At 45.5% G+C, this 18,133-nt stretch overlaps 2 protein-coding genes across 5 annotated transcripts in view; one reads left to right on the top strand and one right to left on the bottom strand.

Moving 5' to 3' along the window:
- Positions 1–1,074: 1,074 nt before the first annotated feature.
- Positions 1,075–16,488, bottom strand: LRRC75B (leucine rich repeat containing 75B). Its single transcript, XM_069961190.1, has 4 exons — positions 15,865–16,488; positions 15,602–15,730; positions 6,476–6,588; positions 1,075–2,812 (listed from the first exon to the last, which is right to left on the bottom strand). The coding sequence occupies exons 1-4, from the start codon at positions 16,132–16,134 to the stop codon at positions 2,341–2,343; spliced, it is 984 nt and encodes a 327-aa protein (XP_069817291.1). The 5' UTR covers positions 16,135–16,488; the 3' UTR covers positions 1,075–2,340.
- The window catches only part of GGT1 (gamma-glutamyltransferase 1), an 82,997-nt gene continuing 75,856 nt past the window's right edge, over positions 10,993–18,133 (top strand). For 2 of the 4 annotated variants that reach the window (XM_069961183.1, XM_069961179.1), the window contains exons 1-2: positions 10,993–11,076; positions 14,517–14,582. The gene's annotated coding sequence lies outside the window, so the exon portion shown is untranslated. The remainder of the gene's footprint in view (positions 11,077–14,516; positions 14,583–18,133) is intronic. The other 2 variants (XM_069961184.1, XM_069961180.1) reach the window with 1 other exon arrangement.

The following is an 18,133-nucleotide window of genomic DNA, read 5'->3' as shown; positions in this document are numbered from 1 at the left end:
GACCATATATCACGGATGTGTGCATTCCGCTTTATTTGTTGGTAAACCCTTGTAATCAGTTATCAGCTAAAAATGTTTAGGATCCTTGTTGTCAGTCATTGTGTAAGAACCCAAACCCACTGCGGGATCCTCCGCTACTAGCAGACAAACTACTTTGGACTTACATAATAGGTGAAAGAAGTCTGGCAGGGGGGAAATTGATTACAAGTACCTCTAAAGTACTCTCGAGTACAAGTACAAGTACTCTTAAGTACAAATACTACCTCTTACCGTGCCTGTGGTGAGCAACAGAAGCGGCATTGGGTCCCCCACCAGAAGTCACGATTCGAGCGAAAAGGCCAATCCCAGCTGATGGACTGGTCGCTCAGCCAATCAGTGACTGATGAGGTGTCCAGCCCCAGTCACTGACTGGCCGAGCAGCCAGTCCATCAGCTAGGTTGTGAAATGTCGGCTCCAGACATGCTGGAGCCTGGTGGAGGTCCCTCAGCCGGTCCCACCACTCACCGCAGGCACAGGGAGAGGTTAAAAGGTACTTGTAATCAATTTCCCCCCTGCCGGCTGCCGGATTTTGTAATCTGCCAGACTTCTCCTTTAAATCCCAAGCTGATAACATAACATTTATCTTAGGGCAACCTACAGTAAAGTAATATTTCATTGTGATATTTTGTAAGGCTAGGCTCCCACCGAATTTTTGAAATGTTTACGTCAAAAAAATTAAAAAAAAAAATTGATCCAAAAACGGATTCTGTTGTGTGCCAAACTGCAGGATCTGTTTTCCAATTACTTAAATTATTTTAAAACAAATAATTGAAACGGATTTTTTTTTTTACTTTTTAATGTACGCAAATATGTGGTTGGCCATGTACGTTAAAATTAAACATCCTGAAACAGATGCAAAAATGCAGTGTGGACCTGGCCTAAGAGACATATTTTCCGTTTTTTGAAGAAGGACTAAGCAATATTGTAATGGTAAATTGTGTGTTCTTTGTTAATACAATTGCTTAAAGCGACTCTGTACCCACAATCTGACCCCCCCCCCCCCCCCCAAACCACTTGTACCTTCAGATAGCTGCTTTTCATCCAAGATCTGTCCTGGGGTCCGTTTGGCAGGGGATGCAGTTATTGTCATAAAAATAACTTTTAATACGGCAGCACTGTGTCTAACGGCCGGGGCTTAAGTTTGTATATGCATTAGGCTGGCACCACCTCTCTGTCCTTCCTCCACTCCCTCCTCATCATTAGGAATGCTCCAGGCAGATTGCTTCCTATTCCCCACCTGTGTGTATAACGAACATGGGCTGGATCGTTAAGACACCTGTGCAAAGCTCAAACAGCAGTAAATGTTCCTGGATCATTCCTAATGATGAGGAGGGTGGGGAGGAAGGACGGAGAGGTGGTGCAAGCCTAATGCATATACAAATGTAAGCCCCGGCCGTTAGACACAGCATAACTGCATCACCTGCCGAACGGACTCCAGGACAGATATTGGATTAAAAGCAACAATCCGCAGGCACAAGTGGTTTGGGGGGGGGGGCAGATTGTGGGTACAGAGTCGCTTTAAAAGATTCCAATGAAATATAAATTGTTATTTTGATACAAAGAAATATTGGTCACATAACCTTTATATCATCTTGAACCATTGAGGCTGTATCCCCTTTATGCAGGTACATTCCCATGTGGTTTTGTATACAGATTGAGTCATTAAATGAGAGACCATTCTGCTCCCAGGACAAGGAGCGACTGTGTCTGAAACCTTTACACGTACAACGCTGCCTTTGTGGGCTTCACAATATACGACATCTGCAGGCAGAGCTGACTTTCCTAGTACATAGTTTGCATTCTTTTCACTGCTGCAGGAGTAAAAGCGTGAATAGCTAAAACGTTAAAACATATATACAATATCTTGTCCATTTTTAAGGATATTCGTGGTTTCCTTCCTTTTGAATCATGCCATCACTGTACGGTAGCAGGTGCCCCCTCCTCTTGGTCTTGGGCACCCACCCACCCCTCTTTTCCAGTTTCACTGACTCAGCAGTTCTGCCCCTGCCCGGCTGTGATCACTGGCTCCTTTTGTTTAGAGAATAAACCACAGAACACACAGTGATGAGGCTGGTGCTGAGCCGGGATGGACTGCCTTTTTTCTGGGCTCCTTACCCGCTGGGTAAAGATGTGTGGGGCTATGGGGTAACATTATCTGGCGCTCCTCCTGCTCGGCTGAAAACAAACTACCTGTGGCACAGTGAGTGTAACATCTGCTCTCTGCCTATGTTAGATGAGATCAACACTGGTGTGAGAAGAAGTGATCAGTCCATGCCTCCATGGCTACTGGACTAAGACGTCTCACCTGTCCCAAGGCAGAGGGAAAGACATGGCAATTCCTCCCTCAGAAAAGTCACTGTCTGCCTCTGGAATGGTGGGAAGCAGATTTTGCTGACAAAGACGACGCCTCAGCCCCAAGAGCAAAGGTTGGGGCATGGAGCAGATGTCTACATTGTTACCCAGATCTACCCAGGCCAATGAGGGAAAGTTGGCACTATCCTTCATGGCTTCGCTGAGCTCCTTCAGGGTGGCACAAGACAGACGGTTTCCGTTAAGTGCAAGGTGCGTGATATTGGGGAGAACTGCCAAAGCAGGTAGAGCCAAACTGAGAGAGCTGTCTGTGAGTTCTGTAAAGCTTAAGTCCACGCTGGTCAGGCTATCTCCATGGCTTTGCAAGTAGAGGATCACACGCTGAATATCTCTGGGAGTCAATGGGATACCAGACAGGTCCAGGGACTCAATGTTGGTCTTCTGTTGTAGGCTATTCTTCAGGCTGCCAAAAAAGAAGTAGCTAAATTTGGGGTTTGGTATGTATAATATTATACAACATGAATCACGTTCACTGCAATTCAGTTTTCTGTAGTTGTTAGAATCTGAGATCCTTTGCACATATATCAATGTATCTAGGGGTTGATAAAAGTCAGGACATATGATATAAAGTAGTGATTATGTTTTGTAGTGATTTTTTTGGAATCCCTTTAAGAAATACTGTTTAAGTCAGGGGTGGGGAACCTTTTCCATGTCGAGGGCCGGTCGGGCATTAATAAAATCATTCGAGGGCCGCATACCGTGCGCAGCAGTTAGTAGCGTGGGTTTGCAGCACCCAGGGCAAGGCAAGGTATTGTTCGCCTAGTGCCCCTGCTATTGTAGTTAACCCCCAGCCATGTCCCTGGTAGCCTAGTTAACCCCCCCAGCCATGTTCCTGGTAGCCTAGTTAACCCCCATCAGGCATGTCCCTGGTAGCCTAGTTAACCCCCATCAGGCCTGTCCCTGGTAGCCTAGTTAACCCCCCCAGTCATGTCCCTGGTAGCCTAGTTAACCCCCAACAGTCATGTCCCGGGTAGCCTAGTTAACCCCCATCAGGCATGTCCCTGGTGGCCTAGTTATCCCCCCCATCAGGCATGTCCCTGGTGGACTAGTTAACCCCCAACAGTCATGTCCCTGGTAGCCTAGTTAACCCCCAACAGTCATGTCCCTGGTAGCCTAGTTAACCCCCAACAGTCATGTCCCTGGTGGACCAGTTAACCCCCAACAGTCATATGCCTGGTGGACCAGTAAACACCCAACAGTCATGTCCCTGGTGGACCAGTTAACCCCCAACAGTCTTGTCCCTAGTAGCCTAGTTAAACCCCCCCCCCCCATCACTCATGTCCCTGGTGGACTAGTTAATCCCCATCAGTCATGTCCCTGGTAGCCTATTTAACCCCCAAATAAAAAAAAATAAACATCCCACTCACCTTACCTCCGCCCAGGTCCTCTTCTCTCCCAGGTCCTCTGTGCCGGTCTTCTCCTGCAGGCGGCGCGCAATGAAATGACGTCATCGCACGCAGCCCGCAGGAGACTGAAGACACGCGCCGCTCTGGAGGAGGAAGGAGCCGACACAGACAGCACGGCAGCTGTCACAGACACTGGAGGATGCTGTGTGCGCCGGCTCCTTCCTTCCTCCAGAGCAGCGCGTGTCACAGGGGAGCTGCGGGCCGCGGGCCGCATCGGGAGGTCTCAGGGGCCGGATGCGGCCCGCGGGCCGGAGGTTCCCCACCCCTGGTTTAAGTGAATGAAAATATGCTGTATTAGGTTAATATACTGTGAAGAAGCTAGTGGCTTTAATGCAATAGACCTAATCCTCTTCCCATCTATTGCATTATAGCCTCCAGCTTCTTTACTATATATTTTCTTAACACAGTATATTTTCAATCTAATATTGTAATTTTTTGGTTACAAAAGCAAAACTGAAACAAAAAAATGCCCTTTTAAGTTAATATACTTTAAAGAAGCTCGTGGCTACAAGGCAACAGACAGGAAGGGCATCACGTCCCTTGCATTATAGCCGCCAGCTTCTTTACAGTATATTAACTTAATACAGCATATTTTCATTTTAATGTTGCTATTTTTTATTTATAAAAGCAAAACAAATTGAAATGTATATATGCTCCTTTGCACATATATCAATGTATCTAGGGGTTATTAAAAGTCAGGACATATGATATAAAGTAGTGATTATGTTAGTGATTTTTTTTTTATCTCTTTAAGAAATACTGTTTAAGTGAACAAAAATATGCTGTATTAGGTTAATATACTGTAAAGAAGCTAGTGGCTATAAGGCAATAGACCTAATCCTCTTCCCATCTATTGCATTATAGCCTTCAGCTTCTTTACTATATATTTTCTTAACACAGTATATTTTCATTCTAATGTTGTAATTTTTCGGTTACAAAAGCAAAACTGAAACAAAAAAATGCCCTTTTAAGTTAATATACTTTAAAGAAGCTCGTGGCTATAAGGCAACAGACAGGAAGGGCATCACGTCCCTTGCATTATAGCCGCCAGCTTCTTTACAGTATATTAACTTAATACAGCATATTTTCATTTTAATGTTGCTATTTTTTATTTATAAAAGCAAAACAAATTGAAATGTATATATGCTCCTTTGCACATATATCAATGTATCTAGGGGTTATTAAAAGTCAGGACATATGATATAAAGTAGTGATTATGTTAGTGATTTTTTTTTTATCTCTTTAAGAAATACTGTTTAAGTGAACAAAAATATGCTGTATTAGGTTAATATACTGTAAAGAAGCTAGTGGCTATAAGGCAATAGACCTAATCCTCTTCCCATCTATTGCATTATAGCCTTCAGCTTCTTTACTATATATTTTCTTAACACAGTATATTTTCATTCTAATGTTGTAATTTTTCGGTTACAAAAGCAAAACTGAAACAAAAAAATGCCCTTTTAAGTTAATATACTTTAAAGAAGCTCGTGGCTATAAGGCAATAGACGGGAAGGGCATCACATCCTTTGCATTATAGCCACCAGCTTCTTTACAGTATATTAACTTAATACAGCATATTTTCGTTTTAATGTTGCTATTTTTCATTTATAAAAGCAAAACAAATTGAAATGTATATATGCTCTTTTAAGTTAATATACTGTTAAGAAGAAGCTGGTGGCTATAATGCAGTAGACACAATCTCCAATCTCTGCAATGGTAAGTATAATAACACTCATCCCCCTTCCCAAACAGAGCACAGTCTGGCCCCCAGAGGGTTAACTTAATCTCCTGGGGGCCAGACTGTCACTTTCAGATTAAGTAGGTACCCTGGGAGGTACCTGGTTAAATACTAGAGTCTCCCATCGATTTTAATGGGGCTTGTTACTTGAATCGGGCACTCTTGTATTAAAAAATACTCAACTCGAGTAACAAGTATTCAGATATTTTGGTTCTCGCTCATCTCTAAATATTACATGTACATCACAGCCATTCAGATAAATGGCTAATAATGTCTGTCAGAATAGCAGCTGCTTTCATAGTGTGTCTCTCCATTTTGGTTCATAGAGGAAAGTCCTGGACTCTATGACATCCATATGTCATAGGATAGGGCATAGGGACAGGGTTTGTCTTCATGAGAAAAATCCTTTAAGAGATCTGCCAGCTATCCTAAAAGGTCTGTGTTAGTAAACAACTGTATTCACACTGAAGTAACAATTTCTTAAAAATCTTATAATTGTGCTGTTCCTCTATTTTTCCTGCTAGAAACTTTGTGTTACTAGTAGCGCCGAGCGAAGCAGAATCGTTTTACTTTATGTGCAGCAAAAGTGATCTGCGCTTGTATTCCTCAGGCTGGCGGCTCTGTGCAGAGGGAGGATAACACCCAGGGACCACCTGGAAGATGCCTGGAAAACATGGATACAGCTATGGCTGTATGGCTGTCCCTGTGCAGTGTCCTCCCTCTGCAAGGAGTCTCCAGCCTGAGGGATACGAGTGCAGATCAGTTTTGTTTCGAACAAAGCAAAACTATTCAGTTTCGCTCATCTCTAGTTACTAGTAAGGAGTAAGTCCCTACACACTTGTACATTGTCCCATCATTGCATAGTACATAGTGTATATATACTTTTATGCTGCCATCAGTCCCCTTATTCTAGCCTACTCACCAGGCCATACTTTTCCTTCGAGGTAGGCTGTGTCGATGCCACTTTGAGTGTGGTGTCAAATGGTAAAGAAGCTGCCGACAGATGCGATCTGTAGATTTCATTTGGTCTTGTTCCTATAAAAGTAAATTTTTACTGAAACCAATATGGCGGTCATGTTTTTAGAAGACATTTAACTAATTAAACGGTTCAGACTTTGTTCACAGCTTTGTTGTGGTTTCTGTTATAATTGGACACCATGCTGCTGGATTCGTCACACGATGGACACCAGCGGTGTGCGACTAACCACGCTGATTTTTATTAGGGTCTATCAGGTGCTGCCAGGAAATACGGTGACTTATTGTTACTAAGTTCTTCTTGAATGTTTCACGTATCTCAGTAAATAGATCTTGCCAGAAAAAAAAAGATGCCAGTTCTTCTGCTGAAACACTGTTATAGGTATAGGTATAAGGTATAGGTATAAGGGAGTTTATAGGTATTCAACATTCGTGGTCTATCCACAAGATAGACCACCAATGTTGGGTGACAACAACCAGCATCTCTGTCTTTCAGTTCTTCATGGCAAATAATTGCTGTGGTTGCTGTGGGCAGTTTGCACCAGTCTAAATTTTACACCCTTTGATAAATTACCCCCATAGTCTTTAATATGGGAGTTTCTTTTCTTTTTTTTTTTTTTTTTGTTACTTCCTTGTCTTATTTATTGTCAGAAAAAAAGGTTCCTAGCAGTTGTAAATGGTAGGAGACTAGCATTATGCAATTCTGTAGCTGTCAGTACTGCTGCTGAGATTTTACAGACTTCCCGTAGTCCCTATAGAGAGACATTTACTACCAAATAAAACTCCTACTCATACAGACATTTCCATTGTTACTAGCAGCTATACGTTTACAGCTTATAATCACTTATTGATGGCGATTGGGATGAGTTATAGCGCTGCAATGTGTGAAACCAACTATAAAGTGTTACAATGGCATGAAACATTCATTTCTATCATGTTTTACTACTATTACTAGACTGATTGACCGACTAATGTTTTGTGCAACCGTGTAGTTGTACAATAATTTTTGACTTCTTTAAAATGTTTGCCACTGACGTCGCTTGTAGGCATCATTTACAACCACAGGTATCCCGTAAGGCTGATTTACTACATGCGAATTTTACATTTCTGTCGGAAAATTGTCTCATACTGACTCCACATAAGGGGTGATGTATTTACCTGTGTACATCAATGTCTGATGAGTGATTTAGATACATGCCTGTGTCTTCTTCTTTTTTTTTTTTTATATTAAGGGGTACTATTAGCAGGTTAGACGAATCTAACCTGCTGATAACTCCCTATGGTGCATGGCGCCCTAAAGATGAAGGTATGTCTCTCATCTTCATCTTTGGTGCTATTCCTGTGCAGTTTTAATATAGTGCTGTTTGGAGCACTGCCCCACCCCCAGAGCACCGATCCGGCCAGCCCCCGACCAGCCTGCACCACTGATAATCATTAGAAAGGGTGGCCCAACCGGGTGCAGATCAACGCTCTGGGACTGGGGCAGTGCTCCAAGCGGCCTTACCGAACAGAGAACTACATTAAGGCTATGTTCACACTGCATATGAATCCGTCCGTAGTGCGAACCGCGAATATACGCATGTAGTTTTGAGGTTGATGCGTTCGCTTGAAAATATACGATATACGCCCGCACAGTGCACACTACGTATGAGCTTAAGGCCGGATCGTATGCGGCGGCGTGAATAATGAACAAGACCATTGTTTGAGGACAGAAATGTTGAAACTCACGGCCGTGGATTTCCATGTGGTCCCCTACGAAGTACTTATTTCAGCCAAATTGAACTAGATTTTTCGATCCAAAAGGTTCTGTGTGGTTTACGGGGCTGGGCGAAGATTTCCAAGTAAATGACCTGCCTCAGATCGCTTCGAAACAAGCTAGGGAAGCATAACTGTACTACGGGCGTATGTTCGCGGTGCGTACGCATCCGGCCGCATGTCGATTTTTCGCACGCCCGTAGTTTCAGCTGCACATGTACGGCAGCGTAAGACCTGTGTACGGATTCGTACGCAGTGTGAACATAGCCTAAAACTGCAAGGAACCGGCACTGAGGATAAAGGTAAGAGACATACCTTCATCCCTAACGTTCGTGCGTAATAGGGAGATATCAGCAACTGATCTGCCTAACCTGCTGATAGTTCCCCTTTAGGTTACACAAATTTTTGCAATATTTGCATGGAGCAATAAGCCTCAGGCTCTGTATATATGGACTGTGCGCAGAACTTGGGAATAAAGGCCCTAAGGCCAATCTGGAGGAGCAAACAAGTGGTGACCTTTCAGACCAGCGCTTGCTTGCTCCTTGTTTCCCGCTCGCTGCCAGCGCCATTACACACGCTGACAGCGAGCGGGAAAGAGTGGGGGGGCCGCAGGGAGCTGCGGGATGGGCTCCCCGGACAATATAAAGATAAGAGATAGCAGTGGTCTGCTGCCGCTACTCCTGTTTCGCGGAGCGTCGGTCAGCAGGCTGTCGTTATGGTTCTAAGTTTTTTCAACAGGTTGAAAGGTTGAAAGGCCGACATAGTGCAAATTGGCTGATCGTTTTGATTGTCACCTGTAATGGCCAATAATCAGCCAAAGACACCCAAAAATCCCTTGGTGTAATAGGGTCTTAAGGCCTAAGTGCAAACATAGACTAGACAGTCTTTAAATGAGCCAGATTTAACATGCCCTTCGGCCACGTTCCCACTGTGTCTCGAGGTCAATATATGTACAAGTATTACACACTTTTACATGCTGCAAAAGGAATGACCTCTGTATAGGTCACATGCCATGCCCAGAAAATGCCTCCATTCTAATGAATAGGATTGGGGCCAGACTATTGTGTCTATATCCATGGGGCTTGTTGTAAAGCATATCTCTAAATGCTTTTAAAACAGCTCTGGCAAGATGGCTGCCCCAATAATAATGTAAATTTTTTTTTATAAAAAATAAATAAATCTGAAAATAGAAAAAGATTAGAAAAAGTCTATTTATATCACTTCTTGTGAGGAATTCAGTGGAATATCAGCAGTATTAATTGTTCTGTGTTGTGAACAACAAAAGTCACAGCGTGTTATATTGACTGCTGTTTCTTGGAGTATATTCTCGCTGTGTGTGTTTATATTGCTTTTAGTGAGGAATTCAGTGCAATATCAACAGTAATACACTCGTATCTGAACAATCCAGTCTGGAAGGTCGTCTGAGAAACGAGCTGTTTCCCCATAGGAAATAAAGTAAATGTGTTTAATTGGCCTGGTTACAATTCTAGGGGTGTTATTGCTGCTGGCCATCCACTCTGCCAGGGGTACCTTACTGTAGGCTGTATGCTTTCTGAGGGTCATTCATACGTACCATATGCTGCGTTCCCGCAGTGAAATCTGCTGCTATACTGATTACTATTTTTTTCCACTATAGTGCCATAGCCTGGTAAAACTTAGTTACCTGCTAAAGTTGCCTGACCATGCTTACCTGTCCGCGTTCCCCCGGTGCCCTCCTGCTTGCTTCTCCAGGTTCTTCACTCAGTGACAGCCTTCTCAGCCAATCACTGTGTAACGCCTGGAGTAGTGGATCCACTGGACCGGCACCAGCGATGGCACTAACCTCACCAGGGAGCGGAGTCTAAGGGGCCGCTGGTTTTCACCAGAGCCCGCCGCAAGGCGGGACGGACTTGCTGCGGCAGGCGACCCCCAGGTCACTACCCCTGGCTTGGTTGCTGGTGACGGCAGGCGAGGCGTGGCAGGAGCAGTAGGCGTGTCCGCAGGTGACAGGCTGAACTCAGGAGCCACGGTGACACAGGAATCAGGAACAAGGACTTGGGACCAGGTGGCAGATGGGAAACAGGAACAACAGGGGCTGGGCCAACGCTATGGGAAGCATGTAGAGGCTCCAACACAAGGGACAGGGCATGCTGGGATTTATAGGGGAGTGATTGGGTGCAACTACCAATTAGGAGCGCACTGCCCCTTTAAATCTGAGACAGCCGGCGCGCGCGCGCCCTAGGAGACAGGGACGCGCGCGCCGGCCGGCACAGCGAGAGACAGGAGCGTGGAGAGGTGAGGCGCCCCCCGGGGCCGAAGTAATAGCAGCGCCGGGTCCCTGACTATGGACACCGGCTGCTGCATGGGGCAGGAGGCGGTCGCGGCGGCGGCCCGGAACGCGGGACGCCGCTGCGGCCGTGACACACTGGTTGTGGCTGGACATTGCAGTGATTGGCTGATCGGGCCGTCACTAAGCAGGGGGGATTCGGAAAAGCGAGCAAGAAGCAATGGTCTCTTTATTATTTTGAAAATCTGCTGCAAGAATGGAGTGCCATAGACTTTAATAGTAATCAGTATTGCAGTGGATTTCACTGTGAAACTCTGGTGTATGTGAATGGACTCTTAAAGTGATACTGTCACCCTCTTTACTATGGCTTTATTTCAATGGTTAACATTGTCAACTGGGCGGGGCTTCATGGCAGTTGGATCCCATCTCCTGGCTGGGGAGAGGGCCCAACTGTCATGAAGCCCCGCCTAGTTGACACCAATGAAATGAAGTTATTTTAAAGCAGAAAGAAGACAAGTTTTATACAGGTATATATCAAATGTGCAGCATCTAGAGAACCGCACATAGAGTAAGGGGGGAGGGGGTGAAAGTGTTACTTTAAAGTATAAATATAAATAAAATATAACAGTACTTTTCTCTACTGTAATAGGCCACAGTAGTGCACCACCTCCTCACTCATCCTCACCTCAGCACTGCAGCTGCACTGGTTGAAACACTAGTCGCTGACAGAACTTGGGCATGTTCAAATATAGAGCAATTGCAGTTCCAAACATAACTTTCTGAAAATTTTTGTTCAAAAAAAGAAATTGTTTGAATTTGAATGCGTTTGAAAATGTAGATAGCGCTGTATTTGTTTTGTATTGTGCCCTCACAACTCAATTTACAGTTTTACGTTCACCTTCCAAAAAGGTTTTGTTTGCTTGCAAATCCCTGCAAGCAACAAAAGCCGGGGGAGATGTATGCCACTTTCTTATAGTAAGATTCTCATTGTTGCCCATAGCAACCAATCACGGCTCAGCTTTCACTACTAATATTGCTCTGGTAAAATAAAAGCTGAGCTGTGATTGGTTGATATGGACAACAAAGACAATCTACCCTGATGAATCTTGCTGCCGCCCCTCCACACTGCCAGGAGTACTGTACTGTACACTGTATGTATTGTAAGGGTCCATTCTCACATACCATTTCTCGCACTGAGATCTGCTGCTATACTGATTACTATTAAAGTCTATTCTCGCAGCGTATTTTCATTGCACTGCAAGCATATATATAGCACCTATATAGCTTCTTGACTTGTGTTTTTATGTCTGGAACTGAAGGCAGTATGGCCCTATCTCGCCAGTGATTGGCTGAGCAGCCTGTCAGTACTGATTCATGGCCAGAAGTGCCAGAGGCAGCTGCGGGGGGCAGAAAACATAGGGTAAAGGCTGCAGGACACCGGAGGAACCCGGACATGTAAGTATAAACTATTATTTTCCTTATGAGCCGTCAGCCATGCATCGCTATTACACCGTGTAGTCTGCAGCCAATGATTTTTCAACAGGTCGAAAGACAATGATCAGCTGATAACCGTCTCCTCGGCTGATTGTTGTCTATATAACACTGAGCAGTAATCGTCCTGATTTAGAAGATTATTGCTCTGTGTAATCAGGGCCGTATTTAGCACTAGGCACCTGTGGGGCAGCACCCTGCAGGGGGGGGGGGCAGCACCAGGGAGAAAGGGGAAAGAAACAGCTTTATTTTATTTTATTTTATTATTTTTAGCCTCCCACCTCCTGTTCAGACTTGCCAGTAAATCTGGTGTCTTTTCGAGGGGGGGTATTTTGGAATTGTTCAGGTCTGGTATGGCAGTGTTATCCAGTCACAGTATGGTGGTATTGGTCAGGTCGGGTATGACGGTGTTATCCAGTCACAGTGTGGCGGTATTGGTCAAGTCTGGTATGGCGGTGTTATCCAGTCACAGTATGGTGGTATTGGTCAGGTCTGGTATGGCGGTGTTATCCAGTCACAGTATGGTGGTATTGGTCAGGTCGGGTATGACGGTGTTATCCAGTCACAGTGTGGCGGTATTGGTCAAGTCTGGTATGGCGGTGTTATCCAGTCACAGTATGGTGGTATTGGTCAGGTCTGGTATGGCGGTGTTATCCAGTCACAGTGTGGCGGTATTGGTCAGGTCTGGTATGGCGGTGTTATCCAGTCACAGTATGGTGGTATTGGTCAGGCCTGGTATGGAGGTGTTATCCAGTCACAGTATGGCGGTATTGGTCAGGTCTGGTATGGTGGTGATATCCAGTCACAGTGTGGCGGTATTGGTCAGGTCTGGTATGGCAGGATGTTATCCAGTTACAGTATGGTGGTATTGGTCAGGTCTGGTGTGGCGGTATTGGTCAGGTCTGGTGTGGCGGTGGTAAATGTGACGCCTGGGGCTATTACCTACCAATCTACCGATCCTGTGGTGAGAATTCCCTCAGACAATATGCAGACGGCTCTAATCATTGATTCAATGAGGAAATTTGTTTGTGTTTTAAGCCGTTACAAACCATGAAAAAGCGACTCAGACAATGTTTCTACATGTAGAGAAATGCATGGTGGCCGAAACCACTGTCCCCCATGCTCCCCAAGATGGGGCGTCTACATGTTTAGTGCCTATGGCAGCAGCAGCTGGGAATACGGCCCTGTGTGTAATTGTAAGTTTACAATAAAGGCAACAAGACTTTGTACTTCAGATAGTGCTGGATTATTTTTGTTGCGTATAATATGCTTTACGCTTTATTCTGTACACTTTTTGTTTGAAAGGAACATTTTTATGCAGTTTTGGGTGGGAGTCTTTACATTAAATCAGAATGTCTATTGTATAAATACAGGATTAGTGGGCAGACAAGTACTCAGGTCCTGACCTAGGGCCATGAAACATTTTGGGCGACTTTAATAAAGCCACGGTCTTAAATTAGGCCCCGCCCCTTTTCCACTGCAAATTCACTAAGAGGGGCAGGCCCTTTAGTGGATTTGGGCGGCCGGTCGGGCGGCCAAAGCTGCGCCCGGCGTACCAAATTTATACCTGCTTCCAGCAGGTGTAGTTCTGGATCATGAGTTACACCTGCGAGCATGATAAATGCAGCGCAGGAAGAGGCTGCATCTCCTCCCCACCTTGCCGCGCCCCCCATCGGGTGAGCGAGGGATACGGCAGGAGAATGCCAGGGAGAAGGGGCGAATCTGCGCCTTCTCCTTGGGGTACACCCCTGACAGAACTTTTATAAATGTCCCCCTATATGTTCAGAATAATGGAATTAATTATTGCTTGACAAAAATTCTATTAGCGATACATAGAATAAGGAAGCTTGTTTTTATAGAAAACGTATATGCATTTTTGATTCTCTATAGGCATTTGCATTGTTAACGTTACAATAAACCATGGTAACTCTGCACACTGGTTTTATTCCCATACAAGACATAAGCTGTGATGATATTATCATTGGCCGAGCCGTGCAGCTGTTACTTGCTGCGGACATGATTGGATTTATTACAGCGATTAGTTGAGCTTCAACTAATTTCTAATATGCAACAGATCCCTTCTAGCTTCTCCATTGTCTCTACAGAGCAGATAAATGATGGGGCGGGTCTTATGGAAACAACAGGTTATTTGTATTCTACATTATTTTCTTGCAGCTATATGAACCGAATTGCTAAATAAAAGCTTTAGATTATAAGAAGGTGTTATCCATGGGATCACAATGTATTCTTCTACATGCTCGCTGTAAGGGCCTTATTACACGGGACGGTTATCGTGCAAAAAAATCGGTATAACGTTCGAATTTAAACAGTAATCGTTTTGTGTATAGGCAGGTGATCATCGTAAAATCGTTCATGTGTTGATCGCATCTTTTCAGCTGACCATAAAATCATCATTAATCGTTTGCTAATCGTTTCCGTAAAGTGTCACTGTCGGTAATTTTTTTTTTTTTTGCAGAAATCAATAGTTAATAGGATTACACAGCGGGACCTGTGTGAAAGCCGGTATTCAGAGGTCAGAGAGGTCAGTGCTGAAGTCAGAGGAGATAGCCTGCTGATGTAGCTGTAAATTAACTCTTTGTTGTCCTGTTTTGGTGCCTCATCTCCCTCCACTCCTCCCCTCTTCATAGAGAACAATGAAGACTGCTTTTTCATAATAAAAATGCATTTTCGGCTAATAAACCCAATTACAGCGTTTCTTAAAATCACCTTTCTCTCCCCAAAATTTTTTAACGACAGTGACACTTTAATGTACAGACTGTTCGTTCTTTGGCAGAGTAAACGATCATAGTAAGGACTGTCGTTCTGCGTGCTATGGTGAACGATTTCAGCTCCGTCCCAAAATCTCTCATTTGTGATAGTTTAATGTTAATCGTTAAAAGTTGCTTCGTCTAATAGGACCCTAAGGGCCTTATAACACGGGACGATTATCGTGGGAAAAATCATATCGTTCAAATTTAAACGATAATTGTCCTGTGTAATTGCAGGCAACGGTGGAAAAATCATTTGTGTGTTATTGATCCTTGATTTAGATCTGACCCTTAATCATCATCGTTAATCATTCACTAATCGTTCATAACTAACGACTATCGTTCTGTGTCATATGGTGAATGATTTCCGGTTAACAATAGACAATCTCGTTTGCATTAAAAATCGTTTCTTCTAATAGAGCGCTAAGCCTGGATGATGCCTGCTAGAATGTACACACGACTATCCCCCCACTCACATATCCCCGCACAGCCTTGCTTATTGTACTCTCCTCTTCTGTTCCATCCCTTAGCATGGCCCCTACCTCCCCTGCCCTCTGTGTTCTCCTCCCTTCTCCCTCCTCTCCCAGCCTCCACCCTCACCACCAGTTACAGGTTCTTAGCATTGATATTCTGTACAAGCCATTAGAGTTTCTGGAATCATTTCCCTTCAGGCAAAGCTGAATAATGGTCACTCTGACCCCCATGGGACATGCACCTATCCACCCTATACAGGGGGGGGGTTATCACCACTATAAGCACTTTAAGGAGGTGATCTCCTAAGAGGACATCTTACCTTCCTTGGGCACTGCAGCTCCCTGGCCAGGCTGAGGAGCAGTTCATGGGAGATGGGGTCCACCAGGTTGAGGAAGGTGGCATGTCTATACAGGATATCATTGAGGAAGGTCCCCTCCAGGCCCAGGTCCTACAGAGATAGGAAATAGGGGGAGGTCACCACACTCTGGAGCAAGGTTAGGCAGTGATAGGTATATGCTGGTACTATGTTATCCACCAGGTGGGCAGGGGGGCCCGGGTGGGCAGGGGGGCCCGTCTCCTCACCTTGCGGAGCAGCCTCAGGATGTGCAGCGCCCGCTCCTGCTTGTTGTCCCGCAGCAGCGCCTGGATGTCCCGGATCCAGCCCGCTCTCCGCACGTACGGGGCCGGCTTGTTCCTGCGCAGCACCCCAGGGATCCGCTCCGAATTCAGGATGAGGGAAGTGAGGGCGAAATCCGCGCGTGAACCCGCAGCGTCTGCCCGCAGGGGGCCCGTGTCCAGCCCGTCCTCAGCCTCATCCTCCAGGCTGCTCTGTCTGCTCAGCCGGCCGCCCATCACCCCGTGTGCACCGGAGCCTACACTGCCTCACCCACCATGTATGTGACCCCCAGCCCTGCTGCCAATGTCACTGCCCCCCGGAGAGGTCAGGGAAGGAGCTGCATCCCCTGCACTACCTCCGCACCGTGCCTGCCCGGGAGCTGTCCGCCGCTGCCGGTGCTGAACCCTGCGCTATGTGTGCGGGCAGGGTGCGGGCAGTGTGCGGACAGTGAGCGGGCAGTGTGCGGGAACTGATGTGCTGGGGCCCCCAGGGCTCCGCCGCTCCCGCCGGGCACGGTCGCTCTGTGTCTGCAGCCGCCTGTCTTGTGTTTGTTTATATTTCAGCTTCCAGGATCTCTAACCAATGGTGAGCGCGGCGGCCGTGTGTAGTGGTGGGGGATGGGGTTGTGTCTGGGATGGTGGAGGGAGGGCTGCCAGTGTGTCTGCTGAGGAGAGGGAACAGGGAGGGCACTGTGTCAGGGTGGGACATGGAGCTCACACACAATGTCACCTAGACGGTTCTAGACGCAACAAATGTGCCGCATTCTATAATATATATATATATATATATATATATATATATATATATATATATATATATATATATATACATATATATATTAGAGAACAATGGATGATCACTGGATTTTTTCCAGAAATAATGTAATCTACATTAATCAGCATTTGAAGGATTCTTTGTGAGGGGTACATCATGCCTCTAGAGAAGTACACCATACAACTAGAGGGGTATACTGTGCTACTAGCGGGGTACATCTTGCTACTAGAGTGGTATACCCTGCAACTAGAGGGGTATACCGTGCTACTAGATGGATGCACCGTTGTACTAATGGGGTAAACTGTGCAACTAGAGGGGTACATCATGCCACTAGAGGATTGCACCATGCCACTAGAGAGGTACACTATGCCACTAGATGGATGCACCTTGCCACTAGATGGAGGCACCTTGCCACTAGATGGAGGCACCTTGCCACTAGAGGGGTACATCATGCCACTAGAGGATTGCACCATGCCACTAGAGAGGTACACTATGCCACTAGATGGAGGCACCTTGCCTCTAGAGGGATGCACCTTGCCACTAGATGGATGCACCTTGCCACTAGAGGGGTACATTGTGCCACTAGATGGGTACACCATGCCACTAGAGGGTACAAGGTGCCAATTCCTAATGGCAAGTACAGCACTGCCCACAATCCATAGAGTCAGACTAAATGTGAAATGACACTGAACGATAAGTGAAAAAATGCGGAACTTGGGTGAACGAAGGTGGAATTAGAGTGAACGATTAGCGATAATTTTAGGTTCAGATCTAAATCAACGATCAACGGCATACGAATCACAACTGCAATTACACAGAACGATCAGCGTTTAAATTCCAACGATATAACGATTTTTCTCACGATAATCGTTCCATGTAATAGGCCCCTAAGGCTCTATTTACAAAGAGTAAAACTAGAGGAAATCTCGCCAGCCCCCATGTCATAATGACAGTCTATGGGAGGCTCGCACGCATCCTCTCTCCGCACGGAAGAATGGACATGTCAATTTTTCCACGCAGAGAGAGGAGGCGCACAAGCCTCCCATAGACTGTAATTATGACATGAGGGCTGGCAGGATTCTCCGCTGCGGAATTCCGCGAGTTTTACTCTGTGTGACAGAGCCTAAAAGCTTGACCAGAGAGGATAGCACAGTGATAGCCGCTATTTCTTTATGGGACGTGAGGACTTTCCAGCCTGCCCTGTATAGGCTATGTACACATGCAGCATCACCTTACAATCCCTTATTACTGATGGTTTAGTTGCTTATGATTATTGTGTCCTTGGTGTAAATGGACTCTGCTAACCTCTTGGTGACCTGGTTACTCTGCTAACCTCTTGGTGACCTGGTTATGGTCTTGTGCGTATGAACAGCAGCAAAGCAACTCATTGTCATCTGGTTCCTATAGTAAAACGTCCCTAAAGTTCATCTCGTGCTGCTCTCCATGTTTATGAGCACATTG

Source organism: Dendropsophus ebraccatus, chromosome 3 (genome assembly GCF_027789765.1).
Source record: "Dendropsophus ebraccatus isolate aDenEbr1 chromosome 3, aDenEbr1.pat, whole genome shotgun sequence".
Lineage (NCBI taxonomy): Eukaryota > Metazoa > Chordata > Amphibia > Anura > Hylidae > Dendropsophus > Dendropsophus ebraccatus.
Note: the sequence above shows the minus strand (reverse complement) of the source record. Positions and strands in the feature narration are given on the sequence as shown.

What these genes read in the sequence shown, in the direction of transcription:
- LRRC75B (XM_069961190.1), bottom strand. Translation starts at nt 16,134, where the DNA reads ATGGGCGGCCGGCTGAGCAGACAGAGCAGCCTGGAGGATGAGGCTGAG. An exon ending in TCCTGAGGCTGCTCCGCAAG is followed by an intron (nt 15,731 to 15,864) that starts GTGAGGAGACGG and finishes CTATCTCTGTAG; the next exon opens with GACCTGGGCCTGGAGGGGAC. An exon ending in CGAAGGAAAAGTATGGCCTG is followed by an intron (nt 2,813 to 6,475) that starts GTGAGTAGGCTA and finishes CTTTTTTGGCAG; the next exon opens with CCTGAAGAATAGCCTACAAC.